We start from the raw sequence: 22732 nt of genomic DNA, 5'->3' as shown, positions 1-22732 counted from the left end.
GTATGTATGACTCTGACCCCCAGCGACACACAGCACAGCACAGCAGACAGACTGACCAGTGTGCCTCAGTGGAGGACACACTCTGCATGCACCCCTGTATCTCCAGGTGTGTGTGTGTGTGTGTGTGTGTGTGTGCGCGCACAAGCATCGGCACTTGCGTGCTCTTCTACATTCTTATATGCAATTTAAAAGAATTAGGCTATACATTGACTGCGTAGACATAACGGGTCTCTATAAACAAATAGTGTGACGGTCATTCTGAAGATATCGATGCCTCTGCGGAGAGAATGTTGAGGGTTATTTACTCAAGTATCTATGGAGAACAAATGTGGGTATTGAAACCGACAGGGGAAGGATTGCAGCAAGTGTGCTTTAATTGCAAAAAGATACAAAGGGAAAAGTGGGCTGAATTCGAAAGTGTTTCTTTCAATGCATTATTAAGACTTTATTTATCCCACAAGGGGCCATAGGTTATCTGCAGCAGCAGAGTATCTCAGGTTGGTGTTCATATTGGACAGGGATGCTGATGAGTAAACTAGATTTGTTTCATAATAAAACACAAAAAAATGTACGTTATAGGAGCACGATACTGCCATGTATGACATGACAATGAGAGTGATTGTAGTTGGCTAAAACACATAGATCCGGGACCAGGCTATGAAACTATGTAGGCTGTCTTCTCTCTTCCAAAATCATGGGCATTAATATGGAGTTGGTTCCCCCTTTGCTGCTATAACAGCTTCCACTCTTCAGGAAGGCTTTCCACTAGATGTTGGAACATTGCTGCAGGGACTTGCTTCCATTCAGCCACAAGCACATTAGTGAGGTTGGGTACTGATGTTGGGCGATTAGGCCTGGCTCGCAGTCGGCTTTCCAATTCATCCCAAAGGAGTTTGATGGGGTTGAGGTCAGGGATCTGTGCAGGCCAGTCAAGTTCTTCCACACCGATCTCGACAACAATTTCTGTATGGACCTCACTTTGTGCACGGGGGCATTGTCATGCTGAAACAGGAAAGGGCCTTCCCGAAACTGTTGCCACAAAGTTGGAAGCACAGAATCATATAGAATTGCATTGTATGCTGTAGCGTTAAGATTTCCCTTCACTGAAATGAAGAGGCCTGAACCATGAAAAACAGCGCCAGACCATTTTTCCTCCACCAAACTTTACAGTTGGCACTATGCATTGGGGCAGGTAGCGTTCGCCTGGCATCTGCCAAGCCCAGATTCGTCTGTTGGACTGAGCATGATTCATCACTTCAGAGAACACGTTTCTACTGCTCCAGAGTCCAATGGTGAAGAGCTTTACACCATTCCAGTCGACACTTGGTATTACTTATGGTGATCTTAGGCTTGTGTGCAGCTGCTCGGCCATGGAAATCAATTTCATTAAGCTCCCGACTAACAGTTATTGTGCTGACGTTGCTTCCAGAGGCAGTTTGGAATTCGGTAGTGAGTGTGGCAACGGAGGGCAGACTATTTTTACGCGCTACGTGCTTCAGCACTTGGCGGTCCCGTTCTGTGAGCATGTGTGGCCTACCACTTCGCGGCTGAGCCGTTGCTGCTCAAAAAGACGTTTCCACTTCACAATAACAGATCTTACAGTTGACCGGGGCATCTCTAGCAGGGCAGAAATGTGACGAACTGACTTGTTGGAAAGGTGGCATACTGGTGGTTGTGGTGTGCAGAAAATAAAAGGAGTAATTTTCCTACATGGCTAAGCTATTTGTGACCGTATTGTTGAAGATGGATCTTATCACTGTGCTCCCGACTTATGTCACACTTGAATGAAAACAGTATTGAATGACACACATCCTCAGATATAGCTCAACCTGCACACTAGCTTGACTTATCCCTCAGTCTTCCAAAGGTGGTGGAACTAGCTAAAGGTTTTACTGGTAAAAGAATTTAAAAAGTAGGCAACTTTCTCCTTCTCTTAGGAGATGGATAGAATGCTTTGAAAATGACGGAATAATTGCAGGCCACCCTGGTTGCTAGGCAACGAGTCAATACTGGGCTCCATTGTGGAACGTTCCGTAGCACACATCTCTCTGTCTCTTGTCCCCTTATCACAGGTACAATCATCATGTCCAATGGATTGTGGGCTGTAATGCAAAGGTTCTTCAATTAACCTAGAGTCAATTGACACACCACTGCGTCAATCTAAGTAACATAATTGAAAAAAATCCCCATCAAAATCTGTCTGTTTAAGCTAGAGATATGTATTTTTGTTGTTCCATCTGCGGTGGAAGGTGGCCGAGTTGCAGCTGTGTTTGTCAGACGATGAGACATCCCGAAAGTCGGTCTTCTCACGAAAACATCTGTAGCGTCCGAACCGTTTGGGCTACAAACTAATGTGACTCCACTGTGGAAAGGGGAGATTCTCCGTTTTGCTCTACAACCCCCACAAGTGTCACTGAACTTGTCTGAAGGAAACGGTATAAACATTTTTATGGAGGTAGTTTTGTGCCTACAAAAAATAGGTTTAAATATGTGTAAAAGAAATGCATGAAATGAAATGTATGCATTCACTACTGTAAGCCGCTCTGGATAAGAGCGTCTGCTAAATGACTAAAATGTAAATGTATATACATGTATATACAAATATTTCCTGAGCTTTCTTATATACAGTGATTTGGAAAGTATTCAGACCCCTCAACATTTCCCACATTTTGTTATGTTACAGCCTTATTCTAAAATGGATTAAATCGTTTTTTCCCCCTCAATCTACACACAATACCCCATAATGACAAAAAAAAAACTGAAATGTCACTTTTACATTAGTATTCAGGCAGCGATTACAGCCTCGGGTCTTCTCGGGTAGGACGCTACAAGCTTGGCACACCTGTATTTGGGGAGTTTCTCCCATTCTTTTCTGCAGATCTTCTCAAGCTCTGTCAGGTTGGATGGGGAGCGTCGCTGCACAGCTATTTTTAGGTCTCTTCAGAGATGTTAGATCGGGTTCAAGTCTGGGCTCTGGCTGGGCCACTCAAGGACATTCAGAGCATTGTCTTGGCTGTGTGCTTATGGTTGTTGTCCTGTTGAAAGGTGAACCTTCGCCCCAGTCTGAGGTCCTGAGCACTCTGGAGCAGGTTTTCATCAAGGATCTCTCTGTACTCCAGTCGTCTTTCCCTCGATCCTGATTAGTCTCCAAGTTCCTGCCACTGAAAAACAACCCCACAGCATGATGCTGCCACCACCTTGCTTCACCGTAGGGATGGAGCCAGGTTCCTCCAGACGTGACGCTTGGCATTCAGGCCAAAGACTTCAATCCGGGTATCATCAGACCTGAGAATCTTGTTCCTCATGGTCTGAGAGTCCTTTAGATGCCTTTTGGCAAACTCCAAGCGGGCTGTCATGTGCCTTTTACTGAGGAGTGGCTTCTGTCTGGCCACTCTACCATAAAGACCTGATTGGTGGAGTGCTGCAGAGATGGTTTTCCTTCTGGAAGTTTCTCCCATCTCCACAGAGGAACTCTGGAGCTCTGTCAGAGTGACCATCGGTTCTTGGTCACCCCCCTAACCTAGGCCCTTCTCCCCCGATTGCTCAGTTTGGTCGTGCAGCCAGCTCTAGGAAGAGTCTTGGTGGTTCCAAACTTCTTCCATTTAAGAATGAATGATGGAGGCCACTGTATTCTTTGGGACCTTCAATGCTGCAGAAATGTTTTTGTACCCTTCCCCAGATCTGTGCCTTGACACAATCCGGTCTCGGTGCTCTACGGGCAATTCCTTCGACCTCATGCATCCTGTTTGGAGTAGGACACTAAAGTAAAACTGAAAAAAACGTGTTAAAGAAATTAACATTATGTTCTGAATACAAAGTGTTATGCTTGGGGCAAATCCAACACAAAAAATTCACTGAGTACCACTCTTCATTTGTTTAGGATAACAAGAAATGGAATAAAGCTAAGCACAGGCAAATTCCTAGAAAACCTGGTTCAATCTCCTTTCCAACAGACACTTGTAGACAAATTCACCTTTCAGCAGGACAATAACCTAAAACACAAGGCCAAATATACACTGGAGTTGCTTACCAAGACGACATAGTTAGTGGCCTAATTACGGTTTTGACTTAAATCGTCTGGAAAATCTATGGCAACACTTGAAAATGGCTGTCTACCAATGATCAACAAGCTCTCGACAGAGCTTGAAAAATTATAAATGGAGTAATGTGCAAATATTGTACAATCCAGGTGTGCAAAGCTCTTAGACTTACCCATAAATACTCACAGCTGTAATCGTTGCCAAAGATGTTTCTACATAAGTATTCACACCCCTGAGTCAATACTATGTAAATTCGTTATTTATGTATTTCACTTGATCATTATGGGATATTGTGTGTAGATGGGTGAGATTTATTTTTTTAAATCCTTTTTGAATTCAGGCTGTAACACAACAACATGTGGAATAAGTCAAGGGGCATGAATACTTTCTGAAGGCACTGTATGGGCAGAAAATGTATGCTTTCAAAGAAAATAGTTGGTGACCCCTCTAAAACTGCAAGAGAAAGAAGTACAATGCTGTGTATGGGTGAATAGTGTGTCTGATTGTAAGACTTCAGTGCCTTCATTGAATGTTGTGGGTAGTGTGTATGATGGAGAGACTTGTAAAGCTGTTCCACTTCAAGAACATATTCAGCACTTTATAAACATCAGTCCTCTATAATGCCCTATTGGAGGAACTATATACAGTATAGGGTATAACAGAGGTATAAATAGGGTATAAATAGGGTATCCACGTGTTCATCTGACTCTGAGGAAGTATATGAAGGGCCAAAGTACCCTTTTAAATTGCCTGCAAATATTGTTTCTAATGTGTTGTATTTGTAAATGTACATTTCTATGATTTGTGTTCATGTAGGGCTCCCTTGGAAAAGAGGCCTTGGTCTCAATGGGGTTTCCCTGCTAAAATAAAGGTTAACAAAATGTTCACTGCTACCAATCACGTATCATTGACATTGTCTGGACCATGCAAAGTTCCCGTTGACCACTGGTAGCTGAGCTAGGGTACATATTGAAAACCAGTACACTACTCGTTCAATCCTACTCCTTGTAGCAAAGTTAACCAAAACCTGAAGAGAAAGCTCACCTTGTGGTGACTTCACACGTCATTTTTTCCCCCAGTGATACATTTTCTCCAGAGCAATCTGAGGTAATTGCAGGAATCACAGGAAATTGCAGGTAATAACAGTGGTCACATTTGCATAAAAGCTTTCTGATACTCACTGTGAGAGACTATTGATTTTTTGTGTCTGTCTCTGTGTAAACGTGCGTGCACTGGCCCTTTTGTGTGTGTGCTCACCTCTGAACTACTTCTCACCAGAATCCGTGGCACAGCTCACCTGCTTGCCTACACACATTAATGGCTATAGCATAGCGTGGCTATAGCATAGCGTCCTAATGGAGCTAGTGATCTCAGACAGGCAGGTGGGACTCTCTGCCTGCATGTTCAGATCTACTGGTACATACTGAACAACGTCTGGGATGTTATGCATTTATTATATTTATTGTTGTCATACAAAGAGTTTAACTATGAAATATATTCTAATAATAGTAGTCTAATATATGGAATATGGCCTAGTTTCAGGAGACTCCTGGGTTGAGTTGAGAAATTGGCTACAGCAGATTTGAATTCAAACGGATTTGTTCAATTTAGTCTGACTGGCTGGAGGTAATTGAGTTCATTACTTTCGCAGAGCCAGGCCTTCTGGGGTGGTGTTGTGTTAGTTTTTGCAGCCCGACCCTATTTGGGCCTACTTCTTAATTCCACTCCATTATTTCATCCCAGTGCACCAACCAAGACAACCGAACATAACACACCAGGAAACTGTGTCATTTTTTTCTCAAACAAAGTACACACACACATTCTGAAGTAACAGGCCTTCAACTAAGAGAGCTTGTTGGAAACAGATTGCTTGTGATGTCAATATTCGGCTGTTTCCCCAGCTTAGTGGAATCAAGCCTGAGACCTGACTGTGACAAAGAGTCCATACACGCATGCATACACACAGACACAGAGGGAGATGGAGTTGGATGCTAAGGGTCGCTGTCATCCTCATGCTCCATCGCCCGCAGCCAGACTGACCCCTACTTCCCCTCGCCGACACTCTCTCACACACATTCTCTCTCTCTCTCTCTCTCTCTCTCTCTCTCCCCCCCCCCCCCCACATATCCAAGCTGCAGGCAAAGGTTAAATCTAGACTTGGTTTCCTCTATCGTAATCGCTCGTCTTTCACCCCAGCTGTCAAACTAACCCTGATTAAAATGACCATCCTACCCATGCTAGATTACGGTGACATAATTTAGAGATAGGCAGGTAAAGGGGCTCTTGAGCAGCTAGAGGTTCTTTACCATTCGGCCATCAGATTTGCCACCAAAGCTCCTTATAGGATGCACCTCTTTACTCCTCTGTAAACTGGCCATCTCTGTATACCCGGCGCAAGACCCACTGGTTGATGCTTATTTATAAAACCCTCTTAGGCTTCACTCCCCCCTATCTGAGATATCTACTGCAGCCCTCATCCTCCACATACAACACCCGTTCTGACAGTCACATTCTGTTAAAGGTCCCCAAAGCACACACATCCCTGGGTCACTCCTATTTTCAGTTCGCTGCAGCTAGCTGCTAGAACGAGCTGCAGAAAACACTAAAACTGGACAGTTTTATCTCTAAATTCAAAGACTCAATCATGCACACTCTTACTGACACTTGTAACTGCTTCATGTGATGTTTTTTTTGTACAATTTTGTCCTTCGTGCTTTTGTCTTTGCCTAAAAATGTTTGTTCTTCCATGTTGTGCTGCTGCCATGTTGTGTAGTTGTCGTGTTGTGTTGTTGTCTTAGTCTATGTAGTGTTGTGGTGTCTCTTTTGTCATGTGTTTTGTCTAGGGCTGGGCAATTTGGCAAAAATATAATATCACAGTATTATTATAATTTTTTGATGGTATGACAGTATTTTATGTTTCTGCATTTCCTGCCCTCATTTGAGATCATTTCCACACTGCCATGTAGGGCTGCACAACAATCTAGGCCTTATTTTTTTTATTTAACCTTTATTTAACTAGGCAAGTCAGTTAAGAACAAATTCCTATTCCTATTGACAATGACGGCCTACCTGGGAACAGTGGGTTAACTGACGTGTTCAGGGGCAGAACAGCACATTTTTACCTTGTCAGCTCTGGGATTCGATCCAGCAACCTTTCGGTTACTGGCCCAACACTCTACCTGCCGCCCCAAAACCAAAATGTTGCAATTGCAATTTGACTTGTGATTTAGAGCAAAACGCTTTGGTGAACTGTTGGAATCATGGAAATAGAATGATTATTCTAATTCTATAGTTGGAATATAATAGTGGTCATACAGTGTTTGACATGACAACAAATGAAAATGCCAAGGAGAAGTTATTGTGACACATAGGAACCCAAGTGTTTCGTAGGGGACCCTATAATCTTTGGCTACATTGAATGTATTCTCTTAGCTACTTCATGGAGCATACATATTCTTGCTTCTCATAGTCCTCTTCGATTTAGAAGATACCGCTGAAAAAAAAACATGTACATTTAGGTATACACACCATCACTGGTATTATCAGGCTGGAAAGCAAGTTACGTTCTCTGACTCATTACATTTATTAGCTAGCTAGCAATTAGCATTAGTAGTTAGATGTTTGCAGATGTAAGAAAAACAAAAACAAATAGTGTAATTATAGAACGCTAGTGGATTTATATTAAGAATAAAGGTGAAAACAGCATCGTTGTCATCAACATTGTTGCAAATGCTGCATTGACCATGCAGAGACAGAACGTAAGTGTATTCTGGGCTACAGTCCAAACATTTAAAAGACACAGCCTATCCCATCAGCCGTCATAATTAAGTGGACACTTTTAATGACGTATCATGACATCTGACGAGTATACACTTGCATGGGAAGGGGAGGCCAAGATGGCGGCTTGAACAGACGCTTTTTTTTACAGAGCTCCGCACCAAACTTCCGAAAGATTGTGAAAAAAACATGTTTACAGTCATTACTATTACTGTTTTTATTTGTTCAAGATATAAGAACTTTCCTGTGACTGGAATAAGAATTGGATCATTTATTTCAGCATGTCCATGCGAAGCCGTGACAAAAAAAGAAAGGAAGAAGCTAGCTGTTCTATTGCTAATCAACAAGAGAGAATCGTGCTTATAGACAACTGCCATAACTATGCTTGCCCTATGGATAATATCATGCTTTCGCATGCTGTTGAAGATGACGAAATCCCCTCTTTACCGGTTACTCTGTGCAAACCTCCACCATACAAAAAACCCAACATGAACTCTGACATCGTGGCTACCCTCTCCTTACTCATCAACTCCAGGTCTGACGCCATTGAGAAAATGGTAGGCGTGAACACCATGGTTATCGGCTTGAAAGGCTTGAAAAAGACTGTGGAGTTTGCATGTGGTGAAATCAAGGATGTGAAAACGAGAGTGGCAAAAGTTGAAAAAAGTGTGGAAAAGGTGGAAAAGAATAACAATGTCTACCATAGACGTCTCACTGATCTGGAACAATACACAATAAGATGGAGCCTGAGACTCTACGGCATGCCAGAGGTGGAGAATGAGGATGTGCGAGGAGAGGCTATCCACGTCTGCCTGCAGAGAAGAACAAAGTTGGTGATACCATCGACGTTGTGCATCGCCTTGGCAAGAAGCAACAGCAAAACGATTCAAGACCAAGGGGTATCATCATCCACTTCACTGCCAGATTCTACAGGGATGCTGTCTGGAAAGCTGCTAGGAAGAACGCCTTCCTTCAGAGCCATGGTCTGCGTTTCGCTGAGCATCTCAGCCCGGAGGACATAGAAAGAAGGAACAAGTTGTGGCCAACGATCAAGAAAGCCCGAAATGAGGGAAAAGCTGCTTACTTCGTCGGAAGACGAGGCTTCATCAACGGTTCAGATATCCACATTCCTCCCTAGAATCTCACCAGAAGGAATAGATTGATGGTTTCGGCCATGGTATTCTCATTTTCCTTGTATTGATTAATGTTACCTAACAAGCATCAGGTGACTATTTTTCGGAATACTCAAGTACCTCAATTTATTAGTTTGTTCTTGTATGACCAGAAGGCCTATTTTGTTTAAACTTACGAAGAAGACTGAAAGTTGTATTTATTTTTTATGTATAGAGTAACTAAGATACTGCTTTAAAGGGCATACAGGTCTGCTCTGACTTTACACGGTTATTGTTCTATTTAGTTATTAATACTTATTTCCAAGTGAAAAAGGACTTAGGAACATGTATATGTAAAACGTTTTTTTATTCAATTTTTGAATGATTAGTTTTCATATGCCCTTAAAATAGTAAGGTATCCTTTTATTTAAATTATTATTTAGTATTTTATTTCTCAGAATAGTTCCTGATTACACTAAAGAGGGTTTTTAGTCTCTCTTACTACAAAGAACCCTTGGTTTGGTCTTGAACATCATTTTCTGTTGAGTTGAATTTCAAAAGCTGGATAACATCTAGCTCAGAGTTTATGGAATAAGCTAATTTCACTTTAAGTTGACTTATTGTGCAGATCTCGGTTCATTAACGCTTACGTTCACTGCTCCTACGTTTGACTCATCCTACTACAGTTTATACTTTTATATAATCTTTGTTTTGTCTTTGTCTATAGTTTCTCTTAATGCTAGGGTGTTATGAAAACAATGTAAAGAGCAAGGCCATATTTTTATTTGCTAAACAATTTCGAACATATTTCTGCTTTTTTCAAGAGTCTCACTCAATTTCAGCTGATGCCAACTTCTGGAGGTCACAGTGGAGCAACGATATTTGGCTTTCCCATGGATCTGAACGCTCCGCTGGTGTCACTTCAATGAAAATACCTTTTGGTGGTAATATTCTACACTCGGAATGTGACCCCTTTTTGTACCTTTATTTGTCTTGTGATCAATTACAATGACATTACGCTCATACTGTAAACTTCTACGGGTACAACACCAAACATGAGAATGATGAGTTGCTTGAATCTATAGAGAAACATATACATCATTGGTTATCTAAATTTCCAAATGTGTTATTATTGATGAGGGGACTTTAACATTTACTATAGATAATTCAACTGATAGATGACCCCCAGGTAGGCCAACCAATCAGAATTTGGGTTTAATACTTTTTATGGAAAAGTTTGATCTTACTGATATATGGAGAGAGAGGGTTCCGGCCGACAGATCGTTCACTTGGAGTAACAAAACAGGTTCCAGACAATCCAGAATAGATTTTTGGCTTATATCCAAATGTATTGATGGTGAGTGTGTTACTACAAATATTTGTACTACTCCCCTCACAGACCACAGGGCCATTTACATTGATATCAAAATATTTACCCCTGATACTAACCTTGGTAGAGCATCCTACTGGAAGCTAAATAGCTCATTATTAAATAATTATATAGTTACTTTGAGGTTAAAGATCTGCTTTCACACTTTTGGGAAAGGGCTTGTGAAGAAAAATCTGGGAGCTGGGATCTCTTTAAATTTGAGGTGTCCAAATACCTTCGAAAATATGGTAGTAATGTTGCTAAGACCAGAAGAGCTGAGGAGGAAAAGGTGATCATTAAGATAACTTCCCTTTCTCAGAGGTCCCCAGCCGGCCTCTGGGGGGAGGAGAAGATGGAACTAATTGAGTTAAAAAATAAACTGATAATATATACAGTGGGGGAAAAAAGTATTTGATCCCCTGCTGATTTTGTACGTTTGCCCACTTACAAAGAAATTATCAGTCTATAATTTTAATAGTAGGTTTATTTGAACAGTGAGAGACAGAATAACAACAACAAAAAATCCCAAAAAATGCATGTCAAAAATGTTATAAAATGATTTGCATTTTAATGAGGGAATAAGTATTTGACCCCTCTGCAAAACATGACTTAGTACTTGGTGGCAAAACACTTGTTGGCAATCACAGAGGTCAGACGTTTCTTGTAGTTGGCCACCAGGTTTGCACACATCTCAGGAGCGATTTTGTCCCACTCCTCTTTGCAGATCTTCTCCAAGTCATTAAGGTTTCGAGGCTGACGTTTGGCAACTCGAACCTTCAGCTCCCTCCACAGATTTTCTATGGGATTAAGGTCTGGAGACTGGCTAGGCCACTCCAGGACCTTAATGTGCTTCTTCTTGAGCCACTCCTTTGTTGCCTTGGCCGTGTGTTTTGGGTCATTGTCATACTGGAATACCCATCCACGACCCATTTTCAATGCCCTGGCTGAGGGAAGGAGGTTCTCACCCAAGATTTGACGTTACATGGCCCCGTCCATCGTCCCTTTGATGCGGTGAAGTTGTCCTGTCCCCTTAGCAGAAAAACACCCCCAAAGCATAATGTTTCCACCTCCATGTTTGACGGTGGAGATGGTATTCTTGGGGTCATTGGCAGCATTCCTCCTCCTCCAAACACGGCGAGTTGAGTTGTCAAAGAGCTCCATTTTGGTCTCATCTGACCACAACACTTTCACCAGTTGTCCTCTGAATCATTCAGATGTTCATTGGCAAACTTCAGACGGGCATGTATATGTATTCTTGAGCAGGGGGACCTTGCAGGCGCTGCAGGATTTCAGTCCTTCACGGCGTAGTGTGTTACCAATTGTTTTCTTGGTGACTATGGTACCAGCTGCCTTGAGATCATTGACAAGATCCTCCCATGTAGTTCTGGGCTGATTCCTCACTGTTCTCATGATAATTGCAACTCCACGAGGTGAGATCTTGCATGGAGCCCCAGGCCGAGGGATATTGACAGTTCTTTTGTGTTTTTTCCATTTGCGAATAATCGCACCAAATGTTGTCACCTTCTCACCAAGCTGCTTGGCAATGGTCTTGTAGCCCATTCCAGCCTTGTGTAGGTATACAATTGTGTCCCTGACATCCTTGGAGAGCTCTTTGAGTTTGGAATCTGATTGATTGATTGCTTCTGTGGACAGGTGTCTTTTTTACAGGTAACAAGCTGCGGTTAGGAGCACTCCCTTTAAGAGTGTGCTCCTAATCTCAGCTCGTTACCTGTATAGAAGACACCTGGGAGCCAGAAATCTTTCTGATTGAGAGGGGGTCAAATACTTATTTCCCTCATTAAAATGCAAATCAATTCATACAATTTTTGACATGCGTTTTTCTGGATTTTCTTGTTGTTATTCTGTCTCTCACTGTTCAAATAAACCTACCATTAAAATTATAGACTGATCATTTCTTTGTCAGTGGGCAAACGTACAAAATCAGCAGGGGATCAAATCCTTTTTACCCCACTGTATAGATTAAAAGCAGAAGGAGCCTTTATTAGATCTAGGAAAAAATGGATTGAGGAGGGAGAACAGAATTCATCCTATTTCTTTAGACTTGAGAAATGTCATTCTACAAATAACACTATCCATAAGCTATAAATTGATGGTGTTATTACAGATGACCAAAAATGTATTGCAATTTTTACAGAAAATTGTATAGCTCTACGTACTGTCATGAATCCACAGATATGTTTTTTGACTCACTGAATAATGTTCACTCCATCAGTGATATAGAATCTAAACAGTGTGATGTACCCATCAAAATTGAAGAGATTATAGAGTCTATCAAACATCTAAAGAACAATAAATCACCAGGTGTTGATAGAATAACATCAGAATTTTACTAATTATTTTCTGAACAAGTAGCTCCCTTCTTATTTTAAGTATTTTTAGAGAGTATTAAAAACAATGTTCTCCCTCCTACAATAAGTCAGGGGTTAATAAGCCTAAAAAAGAAGTGCTGCTCATCGATAACCAGCATCCAATTTGTCTTCTTAATAATGACTATAAGATATTAGCCTTACTACTTGCAAAAATAATTAAAGAAGTCCTGGATGCAGTCATTGATGAAACACAGTCTGGCTTTGAGGAACAGACATATTTCTAACAATATCAGACTAGTATTAGACATACTTGACTGCTCAGACCTAACAACTGAGGATAGCTTCATTTTATTTTTAGATTTTTATAAAGCATTTGACACAGTAGAACATCAGTTCCTCTTCCACTCCCTTGAGAGACTTGGCTTTGAGGATTTTTTTCTGTAAGTCTATTAAGACTCTATACAAATGGTAACAGCTCTATCAAATTGAAATATGGCACCTCACCTAGATTTGAGTTAAAGAGAGGAATTAGGCAAGGTTGTCCTATCTCTGCATACCTTTTTTTATTAATCACCGAACTTCTTACAAATTCTTTAAATAATAGTCCTGTACAAGGTATTTCCATAGCTGGTAAAGAAATTATTATAAGCCAGCTGGCTGACGATGCTACACTTTTTCTGAAAGACGCTAACCAAATTCCCATATCGATCAATATGATACAATCCTTTTCCAAAGCGTCTGGTCTATATCTTAACATTAATAAATGTGAACTCGTCGCTGTCAAAGATTGTGTGACACCTTCGTATTATGGTATTCCAGTAAAAGAAGAACTTACATATTTAGGCATAACCATTACAAAGGATCAGAAGTCTAGAGGCTTACTAAGTTTTAACCCTCTTATTTAAAAAAAACCAGAAGAAGCTAAATCAATGGCTACAGAGGGACTTATCTTTAATAGGAAGAGTCCTAATAACCAAGGCTGAAGATATCTCTAGACTAACATATGGTGCTTTATCTTTATATCTTGACGGTAAAATAAGCAAGGAGATAGACCAGATGCTTTTCAACTTTCTGTGGAGAAACCGTACCCATTACATTAGGAAAACTGTTGTAATGAACACTAATGAGAATGGTGGGCTGAATTTTCGACTTTACTACCTTAAATAATACTTTTAAGATCAATTGGATAAAACAATTCCTAAGAAGACCCATTTCTATGTGGAATTTTATTCCTTTATCATGTCTTCTCTACATGTTGGTTTGCAATTATAATATTGACAAAGTTCCAGTGAAACTTTCTGCTTTTCATCGGCAGATTTTCTTGTCATGGTCCTTAATTTATAAGCATAATTTTTCTCCATACAGATATTATATATGGAATAATCGGGATATATTGTATAAAAATACTTCTTTGTTTTTGGAATATTGGTTCCGAAATAATATCCTATTGGTGAGCCAACTGGTAAATGCAAGAGGGTCTTTTACTCAGCTATAATGAATTCTTTACAAGGTCCCTGTAACACCTAAAAATTTTGCAATTGTTTTAGATGCCATTCCCTCAGGTGTTGCTTTATTATTCAGGAACGTGTCAAGACCTGACCCTCAGAGCCGACCTTCCATTGACCCTCTTGACTCATCAGTAGGAAAGATTTGTTTCTCTTTTGGTCCATTCAACAACAGAGCGATACGAACCTTGTTTCAGCAGGATGTTATATCTATACCTTATGTCGTGCCTTATTGGAATGGATTTATTGATAATATCTGTTGGGAAAAAGTTTGGATGTTGCCACACACATACCTACTTGTTAACAAAATTAAGGAAGTTTCCTTTAAAATTATTCATAAATATTATCTTGCCAACCACTATATGAAGAAGTTTAAGGAAAACATAAACTCAAATTGTTCCTTTTGTAATGACCACCTAGAAACAGTGTTGCATCTTTTTTGGCATTGTATTCATGTAAGAGAACTGTTGCAAGACATCAGTAGATTTATAATTGAACACATTTATGAAGATCTTACACTATTGTGGAGAGATGTACTGCTTGGATGCTTTACCTACGATAGAAATAAGCTGAAACATTTTTATGTTATTAATTTCATTATTCTTTTGGCCAAATTTCATATTCACAAATGTAAATTTACAAACAAAACACCACATTTTCTTACCTTACAAAAATAAATTGAACTGTATTTTAAGACAATTAAATACTTACTAACAAAAAAGTTAGAATAATAAGTGTATGTATGTCCCTTAAGGTCCTTGTATAATGTGTTATTGTACCCCCTAGCCCAATTGTCCTTTGTATATTATTTATATATACTTGTGTTCCCACATGTACTTCCTGTATTGATTTGTTGTTAATAAAAACGTTTTTTTTAGTTTTTTTTTTAAGTACACTTGAGTGAGGAAGGAATGATTTTTAAATGGACTGTCCATGACCGGAAATTCATCACTCGTTCATCCCGCGATGATTGTGTTTTCAGCTACCGGTAGCTTGTGGGTGGTTTATATGCGCTACAGTCAATTATGATTGTATGTCTACTTACATTAAATATATAATTATTAATATATGCCTACTGTACGATAGCTAGCAAATCAATTAGCTAAATAACGTTAGCCTGCCAAGCTGCAAACATTTTTTTATTTCTACAATTTCCAAAAGCTAACCAAACAAAACGTCATTACTTTTACGAGATGTGTTTGTGCCGTCGTGTATTAGTAGCACAATTTCTAACTTATTTACATCCATTTTTACTTACACTTGTATGTTCACTCCATATTGACGTTGAGGTTTTAATTTTTGGCTGACTTTTCTTAGTGGATGTACAATCATCACGAATTGAATTATGGGGAGTTTCAGGCCCCGGAATGAACATAATTGTACACTCGCCAACTCGACTAAAAACGAGGGCTGAGGGGCTTACGTTTCAAACTTCCCTTGCTTGCCTAATCATTTGGACCGCCCTCAAAGATGGTGGGGATTCCCCCAAGGGCATAAGATGAGGGTAAGTGGACGAGGGTGTGTCTTTTATGAGTTTTAACCGCAGCCCTTGTCGAGGATGAACAACAACATGCGCTCCTTGAGTGGCAGGGTGTGTGGCTAGGTCTGTGTGGAAAGCGGCATGGAGGGAGATGGGGAGAGTGAGTGAGAGAGAAAGTGCGGAGAGAGATGACTGAAGTAGCGAAGTACTCATCGCTTTTGATTGGCTCCTTGGTATATAACGAAGGTTTAGAAAAGGCTGAGCCTCCGCTCAGAGAAATGGATGCCCTTCATATGTGTACTGATCAGGGCAATTTGTCTGAACGTCCTTTAATGTCAACACACGAACACACACACAGCTGAGGTGGGACAGCGCTGGGTCACAGCAGTTCATTCACATCAATGGATTTGTAAAAAGGTCTTATCAACAGCCTTGTGTGTGTGGAACTCCTGTCTTATTCATTTCCATTGATCACATCAGCGAGCTGTGCCTTGACTTGACGTTTTGATCTAATAATATGACTGGGGCTGAAGGAGGTGAATATGCTGGGCACAGCTAACCACAACACACTAGGACAAAGGCACACACACACATATACACACTGTATGCCCATCAGTTTGAGATGAATATGCCCTGACAGCGCTCAGAGTTCTAAAAAAGAACACACTGACCAAAAAAAAGGTGTGTGTGTGTGTGTTTCCCAGTGGACCTTTCTTTCCCTGTGTCTCCCTCCCAGGTCACTTCAAGCCTCTCCCCGCTCTCATTGATGTGAAAATGCTACTACAGACACAGGAATATCAATTAACATATGTATGTGTGTCGATGGGTGGTTTGTGTGTGCGTTTGCGTTCCTGTGTGTTTTATTGTCTTTTGATTCATTCCAGTTCTGTTCTGTCCTGCTGAGCCCTGCTGCAGCCCCACTCGCACACACACACACCGCACAGATCAAAGCCACACTGGGCCCTTTATACATACACATATAATATTTAAATTGGATGAGTTTGTTTATTGTGCTGGCTGGGCTTGGCTTAGCTTAGGCAACAGCTCACTGAGCTGAGGACAGACTGTGTGTCGAGTGAGGCAGGGTAGAGCGACATGGGTGGGTGGTGTAACACCCCCTTACAGTGACGTCTTCATCATCACTAACACCATCATCTAAGGAAGCAGGGCTGGTGATTGAATCTGGTATCTAGGATGTAGGCTATTGAAGCACATACAGAAGACTTATAGAAACTAGTCTACAATCATCCCCCTCCATACGTTCAACCACTAAGGTCAAACCGGAGCGCTATTGACAACTAGAGATAGGGAATATGAACCTCTAGCATGGCTTGTCAATCACTCACTGGCACAGCTGCAACCCGTCTGAAGCAGTTTATTTAAAAAAAGCCTAGTTCTCCACTAATCTGGAAAACCTTGCCTGATTTTTATAGTCCCGTACTCCTTCAAACATTCAACCTCCAGCTGCTCCTCTAGCACCAGGGCCAGCGCACTCTCTCAAATGTTGTTTTTTCCCCATCATTGTAAGCCTGCCACACACACACACTATACGATACATTTATTAAACATAAGAATGAGTGTGAGTTTTTGTCACAACCCGGCTCGTGGGAAGTGGCAAAGAGAGCTTATAGGACCAGGCCACAAATAATAATATAATAATAATAATCAACAATTTTGCTCTTTATTTAACCATCTTACATATAAAACTGTATTTGTTCATCAAAAATTGTGAATAACTCACCACAGGTTAATGAGAAGGATGTGCTTGAACAGATGCACATAACTGCAATGTTGGGTTGTATTGGAGAGAGTCTCAGTCTTAAATCATTTTCCACACACAGTCTGTGCCTGTATTTAGTTTTCATGCTAGTGAGGGCCGAGAATCCACTCTCACATAGGTACATGGTTGCAAGGTACGTGGTTGATTAAATTCAATTTTCACAGAACCGCTTGTTGCAATTTCAATGAGGCTCTCTTGTTCAGATATTGTTAAGTGGACTGGAGGCAGGGCATGAAAGGGATAACGAATCCAGTTGTTTGTGTCGTCCATTTTGGGAAAGTACCTGCGTAATTGCACACCCAACTCTCTCAGGAGCTTCGCTATATCACATTTGACATGGAGTTAATTTGCACACACAAAATCATACAATGATGGAAAGACCTGTGTGTTGTCCTTGTTAATGTAGACAGAGTAGAGCTCCAATTTCTTAATCATAGCCTCAATTTTGTCCCGCACATTGAATATAGTTGCGGAGAGTCCCTGTAATCCTGGATTCAGATCATTCAGGCGAGAAAAAACATCACCCTGATAGGCCAGTTGTGTGAGAACCTCTTCATCATGCAAGCGGTCAGACAAGTGAAAATTATGGTCAGTGAATAAAACTTTACGCTCGTGTCAATACTTTGCCCCTTGATAACCAGTGCACTTCTGTATGTTGTAAAAGCGTTACATGGTCGCTGCCCATATCATGGCATAGTTCAGAAAATACACGAGAGTTCAGGGGCCTTTCTTTAACAAAGTTAACCATTTTCACTGTAGTATCCAAAACGTCTTTCAAGCTGTCAGGCATTCCCTTGGCAGCAAGAGCCTCTCGGTGGATGCTGCAGTGTACGCAAGTGGCGTCGGGAGCAACTGCTTGCACTCGCGTTACCACTCCACTATATCTTCCTGTCATGGCTTTTGCGCCATCAGTACAGATACCAACACATCTTGACCACCAAAGTCCATTTGATGTCACAAAGCTGCCCAGAACTATAAAAATATCCTCTCCTGTTGTCCTGGTTTCCAGTGGTTTGCAGAAGAGGATGTCTTCCTTTAATTGACCCCCCATAAACATAACGGACATATACCAGGAGCTGTGCCAGGGCCACATCTGTTGACTCATCCAGCTGTAACGCATAGAATTCACTGGCTTGTATGCGAAGCAGTAATTGCTTCAAAACATCTCCTGCCATGTCACTGACGCGTTGTGAAACAGTGTTGTTTGATGAGGTCATTGTCTGTATAGTTTTTTGGGGCCTTTTCCCCCAGCATTTTCCCAGCCATATCCGCCGCAGCAGGAAGTATTAAGCCCTCCACAATAGTATGGGGCTTGCCTGTCCTAGCCACTCGGTAGCTCACCATATAAGACGCTTCTAGCCCCTTCTTATTAATGGTATATGTTGCTTTAATACATGTCTTACTACTCGAAAGTCGTCTTAATTCTCGCTCAAACAACTCCAGTGGCTTATTTTTCAAATTGGCATGTTTTGTTTCTAAATGTCTGCCCAAGAGTGACGTTTTCATCGAGTTGTGAGATAGTACTTTTGCACATATAACACACTGTGGCTGAGGAAAGGCACTACTCCCAATATAAGTGAACCCCAAATCAATGTAGTTCTCATCATATTTGTGCATCTTTTCGATGGTTCAACGTCCCCCGTCTGTTTTTCGGTGCTTTCCCGGGTAAGGGGGCAGTAGCTCTTCGGCTGCATCAGATTCACAACTGTCAGTGTCCATACTAGCTGGGCTTACAACAAATGTAGAATTACCCCGGACAATTTGGCCGGCTGCAATTTTATCGGCTTCTAATTAATTTTATCGTCCAAAAGCCTGCAATTACCTGCTAAGGGAAACCTTGGTGTGTGTGTGTGTGTCCGTGCTTGCATTCCGTGTGTGTGCATCTGCTTGTGTCAGATGCTGCATCAGCCCCTAGCAAAGTGTCAGTCTCTCATCCTCGCCCTTGGCTCCCCTTTCGCACTATCAGAGATTTAACCCAGAGAGAGAACGCGCCTCAATCACTTTACTGCCCTGAACCGCCCGGCTAACCACAAGCCCCTGTAGCCATGACAACGCTTAGATGGGATCCTTTCGGCTTTTACCCATTGGCTCGTCTCAGTCAGTCATTGTAGAGTGTGGAGGGAGAGGAAGCTGAGATAAGGAAGGACTCAATTCTATGTGTCTGTAAATGCCCACCTGTCCCCCTTTTTTTTTTAAAGTAACCTTTATTTAACTAGGCAAGTCAGTTAAGAACAAATTCTTATTTACAATGACGGCCTACCGGGGAACAGTGGGTTAACTGGCCTTGTTCAGGGGCAGAACGACAGATTTTTACCTTGTCAGCTCGGGGATTCGATCCAGCAACCTTTCGGTTACTGGCTCAATGCTCTAACCACTAGGCTACCTGCTGCCCCCTTGTGTGAATGCAATAAATATATAATATCCTCTGTTACATTGGAGTAGAGGATGTAGGGGGAAAGTAGAGGGCTGCAATTTATGTTGTCCCCCTTTCTGTAGAGATCTCTTTTTTTCCCTCGTTTCTGCAAGTCGATTTGGCCTACCTCTCCCTCTCTGAAGTGCCTCCCCTCTGAGTCTTTATGAAGAGGGATGATTTCAGCATCGTATTATAAGATTACTGCTCCTGAAAGAGTCCCTGAGCCCCTCTTCCTCTCTCTAGCATTTTCTGTCTCCTTTCTCGCTCTCTCTTCCCCCGCTCTCTCTCTCTCCCCCCCGTCTCTCTCTCTCTCTCCCCCTCTCTCTCCCTCTTCCCCCCTCTCTCTCTCCCTCCCCCTCTCTCTTTCTTCCCCCCTCTCTCTCTCTTCCTCTCACTCTCTTCCTCTCACTCTCTCTCACCCTCTCTCTCTGTCTCTCTAAAGCTTAGTGAGGGTCTACTTCAGCAGAAAGTGTTGTTGTTATCTCATGCTGCTCTTCATAGGCAACTGGGGTACCATAACAAACAGCACAGGACGATGGGATGAAGGGGTCGGAAATCAATAGGCTCACTCCAAAGATGTTAATATTCTTGCAAAGAGGTTTAGACCCAAAACAGACACTTACTTTTGCAGCTGATGACCTATGACAGCTAGCTAACGTTTGCGATTTAACACAAAACAAACGGAATGTGTCAGCTTGTGTTAACGTTCACAAACTAGCCATTTCCCTTGTTGAACGTACTTCCGGTAAATAGAAGTGTGCTGTCCAAAATATCTCTAGTCACCGGGTTCTTTAAAGGAAGAGAGTGTTTACCTTCTGCCCTTTTTACCGAGTCACGTTGACCTCTTTCTTCCTGGGATCCATACCTATTACAATGAATGTCTCATTAAATAACATGGGGAACATATCTCAGGCAGAACCCAGGACACACTCTGGAAATAATTCATTTAGCAGGAAGCTTTCTGAAAATGTTGCTTAGTAACCAGCCAACTGAGGCTGGTTCATTTTAAAGCTTTTTAATGAATGTTAGCTATCATCTTTGCTAGTCGTCATAGCTTCTGTTATGTGGCTGGTATGATTGGGGTTTAGATTCCTTGCTAAGTGACACAGTCAGTAATGGTGTCTTCACCTCCACATTGTGTAATTCCCTTATGGTTGACACTAATTGATTACTGATGATGATCATGGTGGCGATGAAGACAATTGAGTTGATGATTGTGATGCTTCTTGAAACCCTTGCCAACACCCCTTCTTCAGGTCATACTTGGACCATTCCAAGTCCTTCTAAATCTAATAACATTGGGACAGAGCTTGTAATGTAACACCAGGTTTCTCCTTGTGATGGACAGAACCTGCACCCACCTTCCATCACCTCTGATCCCAGGATCAGGCCCTTTCCCCTGGGCTCGACCTCTCTAAAGGCCCCACTGCCAAGCTGTCGCATGAAAGCAGCTTACTCTAGGCTTGGTGGTTGTCAAAGCTGGGGAAATGAATACAGTGTGATTCCTGCTCCCTGTTAGCAGAGAGGTTTAAAGACACACTCCTCTAAAAGTCTGTTTCCACCCTCTATCAGCCGTAAACAAAGACCAGAATGAAAACATTGAACGTTGTATTTTACAAATGTGAATCGATCACAGCGGTTGGAAACAGAGATCGAGGAGGGTGGCTTTAGTTAACCCCCTAGGATCAGTGTTTGGAGGGACCAACAACACTCTGTTGATTCATGCTTGATCGCACTGCTTTGCTTTATCTTGGCCGGGTCGCAGTTGTAAATGAGAACTTGTTCTCAACTAGCCTACCTGGTTAAATAAAGGTGAAAAATAAAATGCTTCATCCAACTCTGTCTGTGTGTAGGTAGAGGAGGTGGTGGATGTGGGGACGTTTGCTGAAGAGGACATCCACATCCCTAGCATCTACATCCACAGGATCATCAAGGGAGGCAGCTACGAGAAGAGGATAGAGGTGGGCCTCCAGACATCTCAGTGGATTCATACTGGGTTGCAAAATTCTCGTTATTTTCTATGAATTATAGACTTCCTGTTATTTTTTGGACTAAGTTGATGTGCAATCAAGTCCTCTCTACCCTGTTCTAGTACCTTGAGGAATCAAATGAGTGGCAGTATTACTGATTTAAAAAGGTTTACCAAAAGTTCCAGTAACTTTCCCAAAATTCCCAGGTTTTCCAGAAATCTCTGTTGGAAGATTCCCAAAACTATGAGGGAATAAGCAGGAAATCTGGAAACCACCAACCAGGATTTCTGGAAAACCTGGGAATTTGGGAGAAAATGTGTTTCCACCCACTGTGATCTATAATTCATCACTCCCAAACCTTTCGTAGTCCAATATGGAAGTGTGGGTAATCAATTGGTACTAAGCCGAGATGACTGAATTGTCTCTCTCTCCACTCTTCAGAGGCGTACAGTGCAGAAGGCCCAAGCAGAGAAGCCAAAACCAAAGAAGGACTCTGACATCGTACGAGAGAGGATCATTCGCCGGGCAGCTCTGGAGTTTGAGGATGGGATGTATGGTATCCTTGAACATGAAATGGGAGTTGACTGAACAAATCATCATTGATATCTCACCAAAAGGTGGATTAATAGTAAAAGGGTTTAAATGTACTACTATAATTGGTGCTGCCCTATGTACAGTTGAAGTCGGAAGATTACATACACCTCAGCCAAATACATTGAAACTCAGTTTTTCACAATTCCTGACATTTAATCCTAGTAACAATTCCCTGTCTTAGGTCAGTTGGGATCACCACTTTATTTTAAGAATGTGAAATGTCAGAATAATAGTAGAGAGAATGATTTTCTTCAGCTTTTATTTTCATGACATTCCCAGTGGGTCAGAAGTTGACATGCTACCAAATCATAATTGAGTGTATTGCCTTTAAATTGTTTAACTTGGGTCAAACATTTCGGGTA

The 22732-nt window shown here is 41.6% G+C and overlaps 1 protein-coding gene across 2 annotated transcripts in view; it reads left to right on the top strand.

Annotated features, from left to right (window-relative positions):
* The window catches only part of oxct1a (3-oxoacid CoA transferase 1a), a 132329-nt gene that overhangs the window by 55605 nt on the left and 53992 nt on the right, over window positions 1–22732 (top strand). For both annotated transcript variants that reach the window (XM_029716417.1, XM_029716418.1), the window contains exons 8-9: window positions 21660–21767; window positions 22218–22332. In XM_029716417.1, the coding sequence (XP_029572277.1) occupies window positions 21660–21767; window positions 22218–22332 (223 nt within the window). The remainder of the gene's footprint in view (window positions 1–21659; window positions 21768–22217; window positions 22333–22732) is intronic.

This window comes from Salmo trutta, chromosome 27 (genome assembly GCF_901001165.1).
Source record: "Salmo trutta chromosome 27, fSalTru1.1, whole genome shotgun sequence".
NCBI lineage: Eukaryota > Metazoa > Chordata > Actinopteri > Salmoniformes > Salmonidae > Salmo > Salmo trutta.
Note: the sequence above shows the minus strand (reverse complement) of the source record. Positions and strands in the feature narration are given on the sequence as shown.